Raw genomic sequence first — 16,410 nt, 5'->3', positions numbered from 1 at the left:
TCCAGGGGCCGGCACAGCTGCCCCACTTCCGATCCAGCTCTCTGCTACAGCCTGGGAAAGCAGCGGAGGACGGCCCAAGTTCTTGGGCCCCCGCACCTGCGCAGGAGACCCGGAAGAAGCTCCTCAGCTCTGGCTGTTGCGGTCATTTGGGGAGTGAACCAGCATATAGAAAACCTCTCTCTGGCTGTATCTCTCTCTGTAACTCTTTCAAATAAATAAAATAAATATTAAAAAAAAAAAGTGAGATTCTCGCTAGTGCTTTGGGTTTCAGAGGACACTGCCTGATCCTGGACCATGATCGGTCTGCTTTAGGATCCTCATTGACAGCTTGTCCCAACTTACCCTGGGCCCATACTTCTGGATTAACCTGAGCTAAAATACCTTCTGGACTCTTACGTGCCTCATGGAAGAGAGCCAAAAATTCTTCCCCTTGGCCCCTTGGCACTTCCACTCCTACTTGATTTTGACTCAAATACATAGTAGCACCTAAGTTAATTAGCAGGTCTCTTCCCAAGAGTGGGCTGGGACTCTCAGGAACAAATAGAAATGAGTGAGTCCAAGCTTTAGAACCTACTTCATAGGTCAGAGCCCCAGAAGTCTCTATCTCGTCTCCCTGACACTCCTTTAATGTTATACTGAGAGAGCGAGAGAGAGCGAGCGAGCGCACACCAGCCCTTCAGCACAGGGTATGTGGATACCGTGTTCACCAAAGCTCAACTTTTTCCCCTTGTATCTCTGGGGTAACCAGGGGACCCTAGGGAGAAATTTGATTTTGTCATGAGGAGCCAATCAGAGAGCCCCTGGCCCTGTCATTTCCTGTTCTTTCGTCAAGGAGAGCAGAAAGGAAGCCGGTTTGCCCTGGGTGCTCTCTCTCTCTGGGACTGGGTTGCCTCTCTCATTTCCAAAGGCCCAAAGGCCCTCTGCTTTCAGTATGCACACTGATTAGGCCCTAACTTAGCTGGTGGCCTCTAGTTGGTCCCATATTGGGGCCAACGTCACTCACCTGGGGCAGCTTCCCTGTCCTCCCAGGTTCCCTGGAGCAGACTGCAGAGCCACCTGCTGGGGCTGGCGCTGTGGCATAGTGGATAAAGCCGTTGCCCGAAGTGCTGGCATCCCATATGGGTGCTGGGTTGAGTCCCGGCTGCTCCACTTCCTATCCAGCTCTCTGCTGTGGGAAAGCAGTGGAGGATGGCTAAAGTCCTAGGACCCCTGCACCTACATGGAAAACCCAGAAGAAGCTGCTAGCTCCTGCCTGCAGATTGGCACAGCTCTATCTGTTGCGACAAACTGGGAAGTGAAATCAGCGGATGGAAGACCTCTCTCTCTCTCTGCCTTTCCTGTCTGTGTGTAACTCTGACTTTCAAGTAAATAAATAAATCTTAAAAAAAAAAAAAAAAAGCCACCTGCCTTTGCGTCTTCCCGTCGTCCTCCTCATCTCCCACAGTTGTTGAAAACCACCCAGGCTCACGGCTAGTTCCATTCCTGGCAATGCCGGTTGTGCCACTAGGGAGGGGTGGATAGGCTGCCAGCCAAGCTGCTCCCACAGGCTGAGGTCTAACCTCTCCCAGGTCTGAGGAGATCTTACAAGCTGTGTATTTTTATTTTTATTTCTTTTGCATGAAGGGGCTTTCAGAAGGACTAGGCTTTACTTCTTGTTCAAGTTTTCTCTTTCTCCTGGGACAATAAAAGAACCAGATGAGAAGGGCATAGGTGACCGAGCCTCCCCTCGAGATGAGGGCGTCTGCCAGGGCCTGGCAGCGGTGCTCCGGGAGCCGTGATGGAGAAAGGGCTCTTTCCACAGGGGCAGGCGCAGAATCCTGGCAGAGCTCACGAGTCACTGGGGTACGCAGAGACGAGGGAAATCCCAGACAGGAAACCAGCGAGCAGGAGAGAGGAGCCCAGACCCCCTGGCTTGGTCAGCTCCAAACCGTGCCAGCTCTGCGAAGATGGCCAAGCCTGAGCGGCCCCCCGGCTGTGCCACAGACAGGCAGGGGCGAGGGCCCGGAAAGCCAGCTGGCGGGTGGGCTTCTCAGACCACCCCTTCTGTGACGCTGGTGCTTTGATCTCAGCATTCTGGAAACGGCCGCTCCTGTCCAGTCCCCATTCGTTCCCGACAGCGCACTTCCTATCCTGGCTTCCACTTTCAGCGACTCGTGGACCCTTCGTAAAGCAGCAACCCAAACTGCTCACCCCTCGATCCTGTGAGGTGCCGGGCAGAAAGGGGTCAGGCGGCGCCTTTGCTCCTCAGATCCCTGAGTCAGTAACTCAGGACTGCCAGGTACCAAGCAAAACTCCCCACGCTGAGGGGACGGAGTAACCAGTCCTCAAGAGCGAGTAAGCCCTGGACAGGACGCACTGCCAATGGCGCCACGCCTGGTTCCCATGCACCCTCACTCTAGGCAAGGGAAAGTCCCATCTGGGGTGCCAATTTTGTTAGCAGACACTGAATAATCAGGCTCCAGCAGAAGCTGCACAAGGGGAAGCTTTGTTTATTTGTGACAAGAAAAGAGACGGGGGCCCGTGTTGTGGTGCAGAGTTCATCTGCTGCTTGTTACACCAGCACCCCATATCAGAGTGCCAGTGTGAGACCCAGCTGCTCTGCTTCTGACCAGCTGCCTGCTCCCTGCTAATCCTCTTGGGAAGGCAGTGGAAGATGGCCCAGGTGCTTAGGCCCCTGCATATGGGAAACACAGATGGAGTCCCAGGCTACTGGCCATGGCCTGGCCCAATCCTGGCTGTTGTGGCCATTTGGGGAGTGAACCAGCAGATGGAAGATCTCTTTCTCTTTCTGTCCCTCCCTCTCTCTCTGTCACTCTACCTTTCAAAGAAATAAATAAATCTTTAAAACAAAAGGAGAGGAGCCGGCGCTGTGACTCACTCTGCCTGCAGCGCCGGCATCCCATATGGGCACCGAGTTCTAGTCCCTGCTGCTCCTCTTCCAGTCCAGCTCTCTGCTGTGGCCCGGGAAGGCAGTGGGGATGGCCCAAGTGCTTGGGCCCTGCACCTGCATGGGAGACTGGGAAGAAGAACCTGGCTCCTGGCTTCGGATTGGCACAGTGCAGGCCGTGGTGGCCATTAGGGGAGCAAACCAATGGAAGGAAGACCTTTCTCTCTGTCTCTCCCTCTCACTGTCTATGACTCTACCTGTCAAGTAAAAAAAAAAAAAAAAAAAAAAAAAAAGGAGAGAGAAAGAAAGATGAGGGGAGGGGATGGGAGGGTAAGGGAGGGAGGAAAGATAGAGTTCCTTAAAGAAATGGCCTGAGAAGCAGTGAGCCAGGGCTTTTACAGCAAGGGTTGGGGGTGCGGCCAAGGTGCAGAAAAGGGGAACAGGAGGCTCCTTCCTGTTCAGGCAACCAGCACCTCTACACTGGATGTTCAGGCACCTCTACACTGGATGTTCAGGACTCCGGCTCAGACCCGTGTCTTGCAGCTGTCTAGGCTGCCTGGTGCTCTGGCCTGCTCCTGAAAGACACTGGCATCCCGTATCAGAGCACGGGTTCCAGCCCCAGCTGCTCTGATTCAGATCTAGCTTCCTGCTGATGTACCCTGGAAGGCAGCAGCAGGTGACCCAAGTGCTTAGGCCCTTGCTATCCACATAGGAGACTGGGATGGAGTTCCGGGCTCCTGGTTTCAGCCTTGCCCACCTCTGGCTATTGCAACAATTTGGGAAGTGTACTAGTGGATGGGAGGTCTCTCTCTCTCTCTCTCTCTCTCTGACATCTGTTAGTCAAATAAATAAATAATCAAATAAATAATCATTTTAAAGAAATGAAGCTTAGGGGGGCTGGCGTTGTGGGACACCACCTTCAGTGCTGGCATCCCATATGGGCACTGGTTTAAGTCCTGGCTGCTCCACTTGCAAACCAGCTCCCTGCTAATGGGCCTGAGAAAGCAGTGGATGATGGCCCAACTGTTTGGGCCCCCGTACCCATATGGGAGACCAAGAAGAAGCTCCTGGTTTCGGCTTGGCACAGCCCCAACCCCAGCCGTTGCAGCCATTTGAGGAGTGAACCAGCAAATGGAAGATCTCTGTCTCTCCCTCTCTCTCTCTGTAACTCTGCCTTTCAAGTAAATACAATATTTAAAAAAATGTTTTTAAAGAAAAAAATGGTCTATTTTTTAAAAGAAAAACAGCCACTTTAGTTGCAGTACTGGACCCGCAGGGCCTTGATGAAATGGGCTGCTGAGTGCTGCCTCTGACAGATTTGTTCACTTCACTGAAGTACATGAAGCATCGCTGCGAAGATGGAGCCCAGGGGTGCTGGGCAGCAGGCTGCTACAGCGTTAGGAACAACCACCCTGGCCTGAGGGAGACGGGGCCCCCACACTTCCAGCGAGGCCAGCACCTGGCCGGAAACCTGGGACTTCCTCCTCTCAGGTGAGCTTCCTGTCCCAGGCTCCCCCCACCCCAGTCTCCCTGTTGTCCCAACAGTGCTCACCGAGACCCTTTGGCATCAATAGCAGCCCTTTAAAATCTCTAGTTCTCTCTGAAGGCTGAGGGGCACGTGGCTTGCTGAAATTTCCTGGGTCAGGAAAGAGGAGCGGGAGGAGTCTTAGAGATGGAAGGCTGCTTCTGCCAAAGTCTTAGGTGTAGACTGAGTCCTGCCTCTGTCACTAGGCCTTCCTCACTAGGGTGTCCCCTCTTCCTCCCTGGATGCAACAGCACTTTCAACCCAGTGGTGCTTGAACCACAGTGCTGTGCAGTCATCTGGCCTAGCTTGGTCCCTCCTGGCACCCTGGGGACACCTCTGTGGCCAACATAGCACCTTGCAGAGTGTCACAGCTGAAGCAAGCAACAGAAAGTTGTCAATCGTGGTGAAACCTGGCAAGAGGTGCTGGGTCAAAAGTGGGAGTGCAGAAAGGGTGCTGGGTGAGGCCATGGGCTTCAGGAAACTGGTGCTAACTAGGCATTCAGAACAACAGGAAGCAGGGTCACAGCGGCCCAGGGGCGTGGCCTCAGTCTTTGCCATTCTCTTGGTGTGTCTCTTCCACCAGATGTGAAGCAAGGTCACCAACCACACCCAACACCCTGCTTCCGGGAAGCAGAGTCTCCACATCTTCCTAAAGTTCAGTTTAAGAAATAGAAAGAATTGAGGCCAGGCAAGCTTGAGCCTTCCACCCCGGCCCGAGCAGGGAAAGGCAGCCCCGGCAGAGCAGGCCAGACAGGGCAGGAAGTCCCTACTGGGGCCTCCAGAACACTTCTGGTAGCTTGGCCATACATACAGAGGTCCATATAGGGCTTCAAGGTCAGAGGGTTATTTATGGCACCCCAAGACAGAGGAGGTGTCCTCAACCCACTGATAACAATTGGTGGCAGAGGACTAGCATGACTGGTGGCCCTGTCTGCAAGTTCAGAAGGGCCAATCAGCTAAGTGGGCCTGGGTGTGGTCACCCGGGATGCCAAAGGGCAGGTGATGAACAGCAAGCCTGAGGCTGAGCCAACACCTGCCCTCTGATCTGCCCTGCCCATGCCAAGAAAGGCCCACCTATGCTGGCAACGGATGAAAGTCGATAGAAACTAAGGGTTTTCCACTGAATGATTTTAAGCCATCACATAAAGCTGCTGATTAAAGACCCCCAACTAGTCTTTGGTGCCCCACCCATGACCCTTTGGTCAGGCCGCAGGCCCAGCTCCCACTGCCTGAGAGCTTTATCTGGGGAAACAGCCAGCCAGGGAGTTCACGCACCCTGGATCAACCCACAACCACTGTCAAAGAGCGGGGAGACAAACACCCACAGCCCCTCGGCCCCTGGTGAGGCTGCCCCGAGGTGACTGTTGTATACCCGCCCCCTCCCACGTCCTAACAGGCCTGGTGACGCTCCTGTGGGGCCAGTCCCCTTCCTGGGATCACCTCCCACACAGCCACCTTCATCTGAGGCGCTGCTTCTCAGGGATCCATACCAACCCATGATACAGCCAGGAGAGGAAGTGAGGGCCACCATACGAAGGAGGCGTGTAAGGAGACAGAGGCCTCCGGAGAAACCTCCCAGGGGAATCCTGGACCAAACAGGGGCAGACACCCAGGTGGGGCCACCCAGAGAGCTGTTCACGCGCACAGCAGACTACGTTTGTCATCACAGAAAGACAGGGTGAGATCACACCACCAGTGCCTTTAATTCAACATGAGAATGGCAGCGCCATGCAGGCCAGACTCCTCACGTTCCCTGAGGGGCACCTTCACTCCCGCAGAGAAAGTCCACGTTGTGTCAGCTCTGGATGGCCCCACAGGCATGGGCTGGACGTGAGAGGGGCTTCAGAGGCCCCTTGCTAACAGCTGTGGGTGGGACACTGAGCAGGCCCTAGCCAACCAAACCCTTGTTGATGACACAGCCTGAGTGGGCCCAAGGGTCTCCAAGACCCCTTTTGTGCTGTGACAGTGAAGTTCTGGGCAGTACCTCAGGTCCCCAACATGAGCTGCTGGCAGGGCTGGAGAAAGGCACAGTCAAGGCCCAGCATGGCCAACACAATGCAGCAGGCTGAACGGACCACCGGGCAGCTGTTCTGTGACCCCACTCCCCCAGGGAAGGGTGTAACGGCCCCCTCTGCTCGCTGTCCAGCTCCCTGGCTGTCAGCCTGTCCTGTCCAGTTGTCACAGGTAAGGCTGGAGCTGGGAGAGGGCTGGGCAGGCGGCAGATGCTAAGCTTCACCTGGCTGTGCACCCAACCTCTGCCCTCCCTCCTGGGAAGCCCCATCCCAGTGCGGGGTCAGCGGGGCCAGGAAGCACTGAATTCTTTCTCCAGAACCTGGACAAACTGGTCGTTGAGGAAGAGCAGCTGCCCGTGGGGCAGGAAGCGGGTGAGGATGCCCTCAATGCGGTCAGCCCGCAGCAGGAGGTTGGTGCCAGGGGCCAGCAGCCGCAGGTGGTCGAGGAGGAGGCGTGCCAGCAGCCGGAGCGTGCTCTCAGCCAGCAGCAGGTTGTCGTGGGTGTCCAGCACCAGGGCAAAACCCAGAGAGAAGACACCTAGCCACAGCACTGTCCGTGGCTCCCGGAAGGGGTCCCCTGCTGCCAGGCGGAAGGCCCCGTATGGGGCCTCCTGCAGGGGCACTGGTTCATCGGAGGCCAGGGGCTGCAGGTCCGTGGCGGGCCGGCCAGACGCCTGCTGCTGCAGTCGGCACATGGACTCCACCTGCCTGGGGAGAGCACGCAGGTCAGGCTGGAGGTGACGAGGCTGGTGGCCCACACACCAACTTCGGGCATGCTCACCACCACCACCGCGGCTGGGAGCTGCTATTGTCTCTGTAGCTCAGGAGAGGCCCAGAGAGACTGTGAGAACTGCCCAGGGCCCCAGAGCCAGGATGTGAAATCTGGGTGGGAATCCAGGCCCCAGCCGCCAAGCGCTGAACCGCCTCACTCCCCTCATGGCCAGGAGAAGGCAGGCTCTGAACACAGCCGGAAATGGGCGCCAGGGTCAGCCCGCCCCACCTGCGTCCCAGGGGTCTCCGAGACAGAAAGGAGAGCAGCAGCAAGCAGGTTAAATGCCACTGCCCAACCTCTCCTCCTCGTCCCCTCCCACAACCTTCTCCCAGCGACAGGGGACTGCCATGGCTTCTGAAATCTGCCGCGAATCTTCCCTGAAACGCCTTCCAGCATGGGTCGTGCGCTAGCTGGTTTCAAAGGCACCTGACTACGTCCTGGGGAAGACCAGCGGGCTGAGGAGGCCAGGGGATGGCAGGAGCTGCCAAAGGGTTGCCCCAGAGTGGAAATTCCCCTCCCAGAAGGCAGAGGGAGCCAGGAGCCTCAGGCATCTGCTAGATCCATCCGGATCTGGGCTGGGCCAATCCAGTGCTAGTCGCCGTCATCTGGTATAGGGTTTCTATGAGGTGGGTCCCAGGCTTTCAGGAGGCCCCGAGTATACAGAGCCCCATATACTACACATTCTCTCTCTTCCTTAGACATTTCATAAAGCTTACAAGCACACTAAAGGCCCTAATAAGTCCTGCATGGCAAAGTGTCTGCCTGTCTACATTCAAGTCTCAGTTCTGCCAATGTGGGGCAGTTAGGTTTCTTAAACACTATGTACCTCAGCTTAATCTGTGTGATGGGAAAACAACCACTTACCTAAGAATCTACAAATATTAAATGAGCTACTATACACGGATTGCTGAGGACATAAATGCCCAGCACCAACTTAACAGGCTCAGTAGATGCTAACTTGTATTAATGGCACTATGATTTCTCTAACCCCTTTCTGCATAACATAACCCACGGCATCACACTCAGAAATGCCACTCTAACGCGTGGATCCGCAGGGTTCCCCAGCCCAGAGCAGCTAGCACAACTGCTCAGGGTTCCCTGAAGGCTTGGGCGGGGGTGGACCGTTACCTGGCGACGGCCAAGATCTGCTCCTTGCGGAGGAGCCTGTCCCTCTCCGCCTGATGTGGCCTGGGGTCATCCGGCGACTTCTCAGCACCAAAGACACAGGAGTAGAGCACTCGGCAAAAGCCCGTGTCCTCGGCATGTGGGGCCCTCAAGGTGTGGATGAGGAAGGCGTGGACCATGACTCCGGGGCAGCCGCTACAGGGAAGCCAGAGACCTCGGTGAGTTGGGAAGGGAAGCCCAGCTTGGGCCGGACCCACGGGCAGCCTCTGGGCTCTCAGGTGCGGGGCTGAGCGCGCAGGCTTGGCTGGCAGGTGGGGCCTCTCACCCTCCCGGCCCAGCTGGGGCACGCCCATACCCTCCAAAACAGGGGCTTCCGGGCAACCTCACAGAGCTGGGTGGGGAAGAAACCTCCGAACCCAGTGCATCAGGATCCTGGGCAGGAAGGAAAACCCGGGTGGTGGGGGGGGGGTGCGGCCAGACTCAAGGAGAGGAAAAGAGATCACCCCGCTCCCCCGCCGCCGGCTGAACGCAACGCCTGCTCCTGCGCCGGATCCAGAACCAAGAACGGGGTACCCTCCCGCGACGGCATCATTAGGACGGCTGGCTGCGGGTCAGAAGACAGCTAGCAGGCTCTGAACGGGGGCGCGGCCCTCGCTTATACAAAACACCCCCGGATGTGCCTTCAAGTACAGAGGTAAAGGGGCATCGTGTCTGCAACTCCCCTACACGGCACAGAGAGAAGCGAGAAGACGATACAGAAAGCCGGGCAGGAGATGCCAACACCGGGGGAAACTCATCGAAGGGCATACAGCACTTGTTACAACTGACAGCCGTAAGGGCATCTGGCTGGCCCCGCGGCCTGCCTGGGGGGCAACGCGCACACAGTTCGGAGCAGGGGCTAAGCAGACTGTTTACAGCGGTCCAGCAGGACGGTTCGCGAAGGAGCTCTGAGAATTGCAGCCCGCGCCCCGGTGCCGACCTCCCGCGACTCTCCAGCCACACACACACGGCGCGTCATCAGCCCGCGCCACGAGAAACCGTGGCGGCGAAGACCCCTTACGTCACCGCCTCCCGCAGCCCTGCGTCGCAGTGCACTTCGGGGGTTGTAGTTCCTTACTCCTGTCAGGCAGGCCTGCGCCGGGCACCCAGTCCTGAGTGTGCTGCCCCTGTCGCCGCGGGCTGCTGTCGTCGAGGCGTCGCACTCCGGCTGCCTTCCAAGCCCACAGACTTCCAACTCCGTTTCCTTCAGCGGCGGGAACACAATGGCGACACGCGCACGCGCGCGCGGCCCGTGAGCGCCTGCGCGCGACGCAGAGCGGAGTGGGTGGGTCCTCACGCGGCGCGCGCGGCGCCGGGAGCTGGGCCCGGACGTTGAATTCCGACGCCTGGACCTGGCACACGGGCGGGCTTCGGCGTCGGAGGCAGGATTTCCTGCCGGGGCACGCTCGTGGCTCCCGGTGTGGGCACGCGGGCCTCAGGCCGGCGATCTCTGCCCGCTAGAGGGCGCCGCCGGGCACGTGGACTTTGTGGAAGAGGCCGGGGCCAAGCTGCTGCGCTGGGGTCCGAAAACGCAGGACCGAGTTCACACACTGACCAGTGCATGGCAATCACCGGGGCCCCTGTTAAAATGCCGGTTCCAGGCCTTTACCCTTAGACACGGTGACGCTGGCGGGAAACAAGCGTGTGTAGGTGGTTCTGGGCTGACTGTGCTGCGTGGGCTCCTGCAGCGGGATCGGCCAGGACTCAGTTCCGCGAAGAATGAGTCCTAAGCTGTCCCCAACTATGTCCCTGACAACCCCCAGCGAATGACCCGGGATCCCTTTCACACTGCCACCTCCAGCAAGCCCCTTGCTCAACTTAAAAAACGGTTTATTTATTTATTTGAAAGAGTTATCTGCTGGTTCACTCCCCAGACCATAGCCAGGAGCTTCTTCAACCTGTTCTCCCATGAGTGCCGGGGCCCAAGCACTTGGGCCATTTTCCCATGCATTCCCAGGCGCACTAGCAGGGAGCTGGATCGGAATTGAAGCAGCTGGGTCTTGAACCGGCGCGCATATGGGATTTTGGCATCGCAGGTGGCCACTCAACCCTCTATGCCACAGCGCCTTCCCCCCACTCCTTGCTTGACTTTTCTAGGGAGACAAGCAAAGGTACCCTGAAGAGGTTTGTACCTTAAACGTAAGGGACGTAGTGGGTAAAGCTGAGGCCTGCAGTGCCAGCATCCCATATGAGCACCGGTTCAAGTCTCAGCTGCTCCACTATCGATGCAGCTCACTGCTATGGCCTGGGAAAGCAGTAGAAGATGGCCCAAGTCCTTGGGCCTCTGCACCTGTGTGGGAGACCTGGAAGAAGCTCCTGGCTTCTGGCTTCGGATCGGCATAGCTCCAGCCATTGCAGCCATTTAGGGAGTGAACCAGTGGATGGAAGACCTCTCTCTCTCTTTCTCTCTCTCTCTCTGTCTCTCTTTCTCTCTCCGTGTAACTCTGACTTTCAAATAAATAAATAGGGGCTGGTGGTGGTGCGGCGGGTTAACGCCCTGGCCTGAAGCGCCGGCATCCCATATGGGTGCCGGTTCTAGTCCCGGCTGCTCCTCTTCCGATCCAGCTCTCTACTATGGCCCAGGAGAGCAGTGGAAAATGGCCCAAGTCCTTGACCCCTGCACCCATGTGGGAGATCTGGAAGAAGCTCCTGGCTCCTGGCTTTGGATCGGCACAGCTCCGGCCGCTGTGGCTAATTGGGGAGTGAACCATTGGATGGAAGACCTTTCTCTCTCTTTGCCTCTCCTCTATGTAACTCTGACTTTCAAATAAATAAATATTAAAAAATAAAAATGGGCTAGTTTCTTTAAAAAAAGTAAAGAAATAAATCTTTTTTAAAAAAACATGAGGGGTACCACCAGGCACAAGCACCTTGCGATGGAGTGAAGACCCCTGATTTGGGGGACTCGGCTTCCGAGTTAAGCTGCTGCTTGGGGCACCGACATCGCGATCGGTGCTAACTCAGATCCCAACTGCTCTGCTTCTGATCGAGCAGCTCCCTGCTGATGCACCTGGGAAGCCAGCAGCGGATATGCTTGGGCCGGCCCCTGCTACCCACGTGGGAGACTGCGGTGGAGCTACTGGTCATCGGGGTCGTGCATCAGACCTCTCCATGTCTCCCTCACCGTAGCTTTGCCTTTCCAGTAAATGTGTCTTGGAGAAAAAAAGAAGACTGGAGGTTTGGCCCAGTGGTGCTTGGGAGCCCACAAGGCCTCCTCTGCCTGGGCCTTACCACCTGCCCTGCACTCCTGGTCAAAGGAAGATACTTCTTCACTGCTTGGCAGAGTCACTGAGCCTCTCCAGGTGTGGTCCAGGGAACTGTACCTAAAGCGCCGCCCTCCCCCCGGCCTGGAGTCCCTTCCCCCTCCCACCCTCTTGGCCCAGGAAGCCCTCCTGCCCGGGCTGCCCCCTCTGTCAACAGTGGTGATGTCTTCCGTGGGCTGCACCTAGGCTGTGGCTCCCGGCTTTGCTCCCGGCTTTGCTACCCAGGCCGTGCACAAGGCCGCAAGACTGGAACTGAGCTGAGTGCTCCTGGGTGACAAGCAAGCACAAGGCAGGGCAGCGCAGGCGGGAATCCTGGAGCCGAAGCCCTTGGAGGGGCACGCTCCAGGCCCCATGGGATCTGGCGGGGCTGCCGGCCAAAGCCGCTGGGCATTCTGACCACAGGTACACCCCAGAGACGCCTGCAGGAGGAAGGGCGGGCTCAGAGGCAGCGGGGCCTCAGCTGGGGAGGAAGGCTGGCTCACTTCCTGCTCCCCAGTCCCTATCGCCGTCAGCCAGGGCGCATGTCTGCCGCTGATTACAGCAGACAGCTGGTAAAGGACTCTGGTCGCTGGGGGGCCCCCTGGCATCTGGAGCACAGTAGTCCGGCCTCTGCCCACTCTCCAGGCAGTGAGTCCATACCAAGTCCCAGCACTCCAGAGGCCTGGCCCGTGTGAGGTGCCATCAGACAGACAAGGTGAGAAAGAACAGCAGTCAGATGGGGCTCCTGGGAAACCTGGAGGTTGGCAGAAAGAGAGAGCTGGACGGTGACTCCGCCCACCTGCCTGGGTGGGCTGTGTGCCACGCCTCCCCTCTTGACGGTGGGCAGAGGTGCCCCCTGCTGCAGCCTTGCTTTCCTCAGCAATCCTGTCAGGGGTCGCCTGCAGCCCCTCCACACCCCTTCCCACTGGCCCTTTGCCCGCCTTCCCACCTGCCTGTCTCTGCTTCCTGCCCACACTGGGGTGAGGTTGTTGGTGCAGCGACTGATGGTGACAACGCTTGGAAAGTGAGTTCTGCGTGGCTGCCCCTCCCAGACCTCCATTCCAGCCTCCAGGCCCTGCGTGCACACACACCCTGGGATAGGGAGCTCCCTCCCTGGACAGTCCTATCAGCTTTTGACAGCTGGAGACACCGCATGTTGTCTCTAGAACCTGGAACCTCAGGCCAGACCAGTCAGGCCACACCTGGCCTCCTGGAGGAGGGCCGGGCGATTGGGTGGAATCTGCCGGCCGCAGGCAGTGGATTTTTGCAATGACTGCCTGATAACGGTGTCCAGCCACTTCTCCAAGAGCAGAGCAGGACTTGAAAGACAGAGATGTGATTTTTTTTTTTTTTTTTTGAGCATCAGGGTGGTCTGACATAAAGGAGCCGCCCTGCAATAAAGGAGGCAAAAGTTAGGTGATTTTTATCCTCTCCTCGCCACCTCCCTGGACCATCTGGGAGATGCTGTCACCCCTGCTGAGTCTTCTAGAGGCCAAACAGCTTTCCCCTCCCTGTCGCCGCCAAATCCCATCCCGTACTCCCTCCTGAGCCCATCACCCGGACTGGTCCCTGTGGAGGAAGGGAAGCCCTCAGGCCACCCCTTTTCACCTCCCTGATCTTTCAGTCCACGTGCTGGCCCCAAGCCCCAGCAGCCACAGCACCAACCCACTTGCTCCAATCCACCCTTTGAAGTGGGGCTTTATTATTCCCATTTTACAGGAGAGGAAATTGAGCCCCAGTGGGGTCAAATCACTTCCCTGAGGTTACGCATGTAAGGCTGGAAGTGTGCAGGGCAGGAGAGCTCAGGCCACCCCTCACACTCTCCTTGTGTCTCCCCTTCTCCCTCTGACCCCCCATGGCCTCCCCCGAGCCCCACCCCTGCTTATCTTCCCACACCCAACCCTGGGTGCCCCCTTCCCATGCCAGGCTCGCACTCCCAGCCCCAAGCCTAGAGGCGCCCTGCCCAGCCCTCCCTTCTGGGAAGTGGCCTTGGCCGGGCCCCAGGAGGACGAGGCCATGTGTGATTCGTCCTTTCAAACGGCCCGCGCTTCCTGCAGGGCTGAGGTCCGGGAGGCCCCACGCGGCAGCCTCCACCCAGCCACGTGAGGCCCCTTCCCCTCTCGCTGACTCAGAGCCTGGCAGCTGTGCTCACTCCTCCTCCCGAGGGCAGGCGTGCCAGTGTGGGCAGGGGCAGGGGCAGGGTGGGGCCCTCCTTGGCAGGCACACAGATTCCTCAGGCATGGGGAGGGTGGGGACACGTCTTCCCTAACACTGGGAGCATCGCACATCCTCTCGAGGCATGGCTTTCATGCAAAACAGCAATGTTTCCCGTCTGCTTCCAGGGCCCGCGTGGCCAAGAACCTCCTTGTCTGAGCTGCGCTCTGCACCTCAGATGGTTTTATTACCTGTGGAGAGTAGGGGATCCAGAGATTTAAAGATCTCTCTAGCTAGTCGGTTTTCTAGCTCCAAAGAGTCACTTTGATGTTTTAAAGTCACTGGCTTGAGAAAGAAAATTAGGACAAAGACTACTCTTTCGATATGAGAGAGTCAGAGAAGAGGCCGGGGGGTGAGGGGTGGCGGGGAGACTCTGTTGCTGCCCCGTGACAGTGTGCGAGTTTGCACTTGACAGTCAACAGAGCTCTTGGCTATTGACAGCCATCAAATCCAGAGGAAAATTAAAATTTACCGATTTTGGAGAAGACAAGGATACATAGAACTTACGGTGTAGAGGCTTGGGGAAGTGTGTGGAAGGCACTAAAGCTGAGTGTCCACACCCTAACCCGGCCTGCCACTCTGGGTAGCTTCCAGGAACAATTTGTAATAGTCCCAAATAATCCAACCAGGGAAGGTGAATGTTTTAGATCTCTTGTGTGGCAGCTGCATAACTGCGTGCATTTATCAAAGATCCCGTACACTCAAAAGGGTGAATTTTACCGCACATAAATTATGTCTTGGGGCGGGCGTCTGGCTTAGTAGATAAGACACCAGCTGGCATGTCTGTACCCCATATCTCGGTGCCTGAATTGGAGTTCTACTTCCGACTCCTAATTCCAGCTTCCTCGGGCTGAGCTATGGTGTAGCGGGTTGGGCTGCCATCTGCAACACCACATCCCATGTGACACAGCTCAAGTCCTGGATGCTCCACTTGAGATCCAGCTCCCTGCTAATGCACCTGGGAAAGCAGCAGAGGATGTTAAGTTCTTGGGCCCCTGTACCCATGTGGGAAACCTGGATGGAGTTCCAGGTTCCTGGCTTTGGACGGGCCTAGCCCCACTGTTGTAATTTGGGGAGTGAACCAGCGAACGGAAGACCCTGTCTCCGTCTCTCTCCCTATCTCTGTAACTGCCTTTCAATAAATATTTTTAAAATAATGATTCCAAATTCTTGCTAATGCAGGAGGTAACAGCTGGTGACCAAAATGATTAGGTCCCTGTCACCTATGCAGGAGACGTGGATGGAGTTCCTGTCTTCCAGTTTCAGTGTTGCCCAGCCCCAGCCATTGCAGGCATCTGGGGAGTGAGCCACTCAATGGGAGCTCTGTCTTCTGTCTCTCTACCTTAATTTTTTATAAATTTAAAGACAGGGGCAAGCATTTGGCCCAATGGTTACGATGCCCACTCCCCACACTGGAGCCTGGGTCCAGCACCTGCCTGCAGCCCTACTAATGCAGACCCAGGAGGCAGCAGCGATGGCTCAAGTAGTTGGGTTCCTGTCACCCACAAGGGAGACCTGGGTTGAGTTTCTGGTTCCTGGCTTTAGTCCTGACACAGCCCTGGTCACCACAGGCATTTGGGAAGTGAACCCAGTGGGTGGAAGGTTGCTATCTCTGCCTCTCAAATAATTTTTTAAATTACAAAAAGTTTTCTCAAACATAAATTAGAATGATAAATTCAATTGAGGGCTATGTTCCTATCAGTGGAATACTACACAGCAACGCAAGGGAACAAACTTACTAGAAGAGACGATATAACGAATCTCAAACTCCTTATGCTGTGTGAAGGGAGCCAGGCATGAGAGTCCTGGCTTCATTTATGGGAAACTCATGAGCAGGCAAAAGTAAACCAGCATGAGAGAGGTCAGACTTGTGGTTACCTCTGCAGTGCGGGAAACGGGGAGGGGACAGAAGGGAGCCCCTGAGATGCTTTCTCATCCTCTATCTCGAGGTGCATTCTGGAATGGAAAAGTTTGTCCTTGATGAAGTGGAGCCTGTCCGTCCAATTCAAAGGAAAACATAACTTTAACACTGTCCTTGCCACGCTACCCCGTGAGCCATTCGGACGGTGAAGTTGGTGATTTTTCCCCCACCCCACTCTCAGGCAGGCACGAACCAGCTCCCTGCTCCTCACCACGTGAGCCGCTGGCACGTGGCTGCTCCCGGGCTCCTGCATTCCTGCCCCGCCTCGGCCAGAGCAAAACAACCTTTAAAACTGGCCAGCAGCCCAGGATTTTAAACTGCCTTCGTGCCTGGTCTTAAAGGGACGTGGTTCCCTTTAAGAGCACCCCGGAATGTAGGTTTCTCTTGCTGGGGGGAGGGCGATGGGGCACCTCTGCCACCTCTGAACTTTCCAGGGGCACAGGCAGTCCTCATCCAGACTGTGAGGCCCCCTGGCACCCGCTTTCCCAGCCCCGGGGTCTTCTCTTTGGGAAGAGTTTTGTTTCCTGGCTATACCAAGGGCCACAGCTCCCATCCCGACTGCAAAATAAACCGAAATACCTAACTGCTAGGCTTAGGTGTGTTTTAAAATCCCAAAGCATCAGAACACGTCATGATGCTGGGTTGTGATGGGGACAGATGGGGCCATGGATGT

At 56.7% G+C, this 16,410-nt stretch overlaps 1 protein-coding gene across 5 annotated transcripts; it reads right to left on the bottom strand.

Moving 5' to 3' along the window:
• Window positions 1-6,091: 6,091 nt before the first annotated feature.
• On the bottom strand, window positions 6,092-9,811 carry AP5S1 (adaptor related protein complex 5 subunit sigma 1). Of its 5 annotated transcripts, none has more exons than XM_008256258.4 (3): window positions 9,439-9,811; window positions 8,325-8,516; window positions 6,092-7,132 (listed from the first exon to the last, which is right to left on the bottom strand). In XM_008256258.4, the coding sequence occupies exons 2-3, from the start codon at window positions 8,498-8,500 to the stop codon at window positions 6,706-6,708; spliced, it is 603 nt and encodes a 200-aa protein (XP_008254480.1). In that variant the 5' UTR covers window positions 8,501-8,516; window positions 9,439-9,811; the 3' UTR covers window positions 6,092-6,705. The 5 variants fall into 5 exon arrangements, with proteins under 5 accessions (XP_008254480.1, XP_051701229.1, XP_008254481.1 ...); XM_051845269.2 differs by having other exon boundaries at window positions 9,301-9,742; XM_008256259.4 differs by lacking the exon at window positions 9,439-9,811 and adding an exon at window positions 9,237-9,394.
• Between the last annotated feature and the right edge of the window lie 6,599 nt (window positions 9,812-16,410).

Source organism: Oryctolagus cuniculus, chromosome 11 (genome assembly GCF_964237555.1).
Source record: "Oryctolagus cuniculus chromosome 11, mOryCun1.1, whole genome shotgun sequence".
NCBI classification, from domain to species: Eukaryota; Metazoa; Chordata; class Mammalia; order Lagomorpha; family Leporidae; genus Oryctolagus; species Oryctolagus cuniculus.
This window is presented reverse-complemented; position numbering and strand designations above follow the sequence as displayed.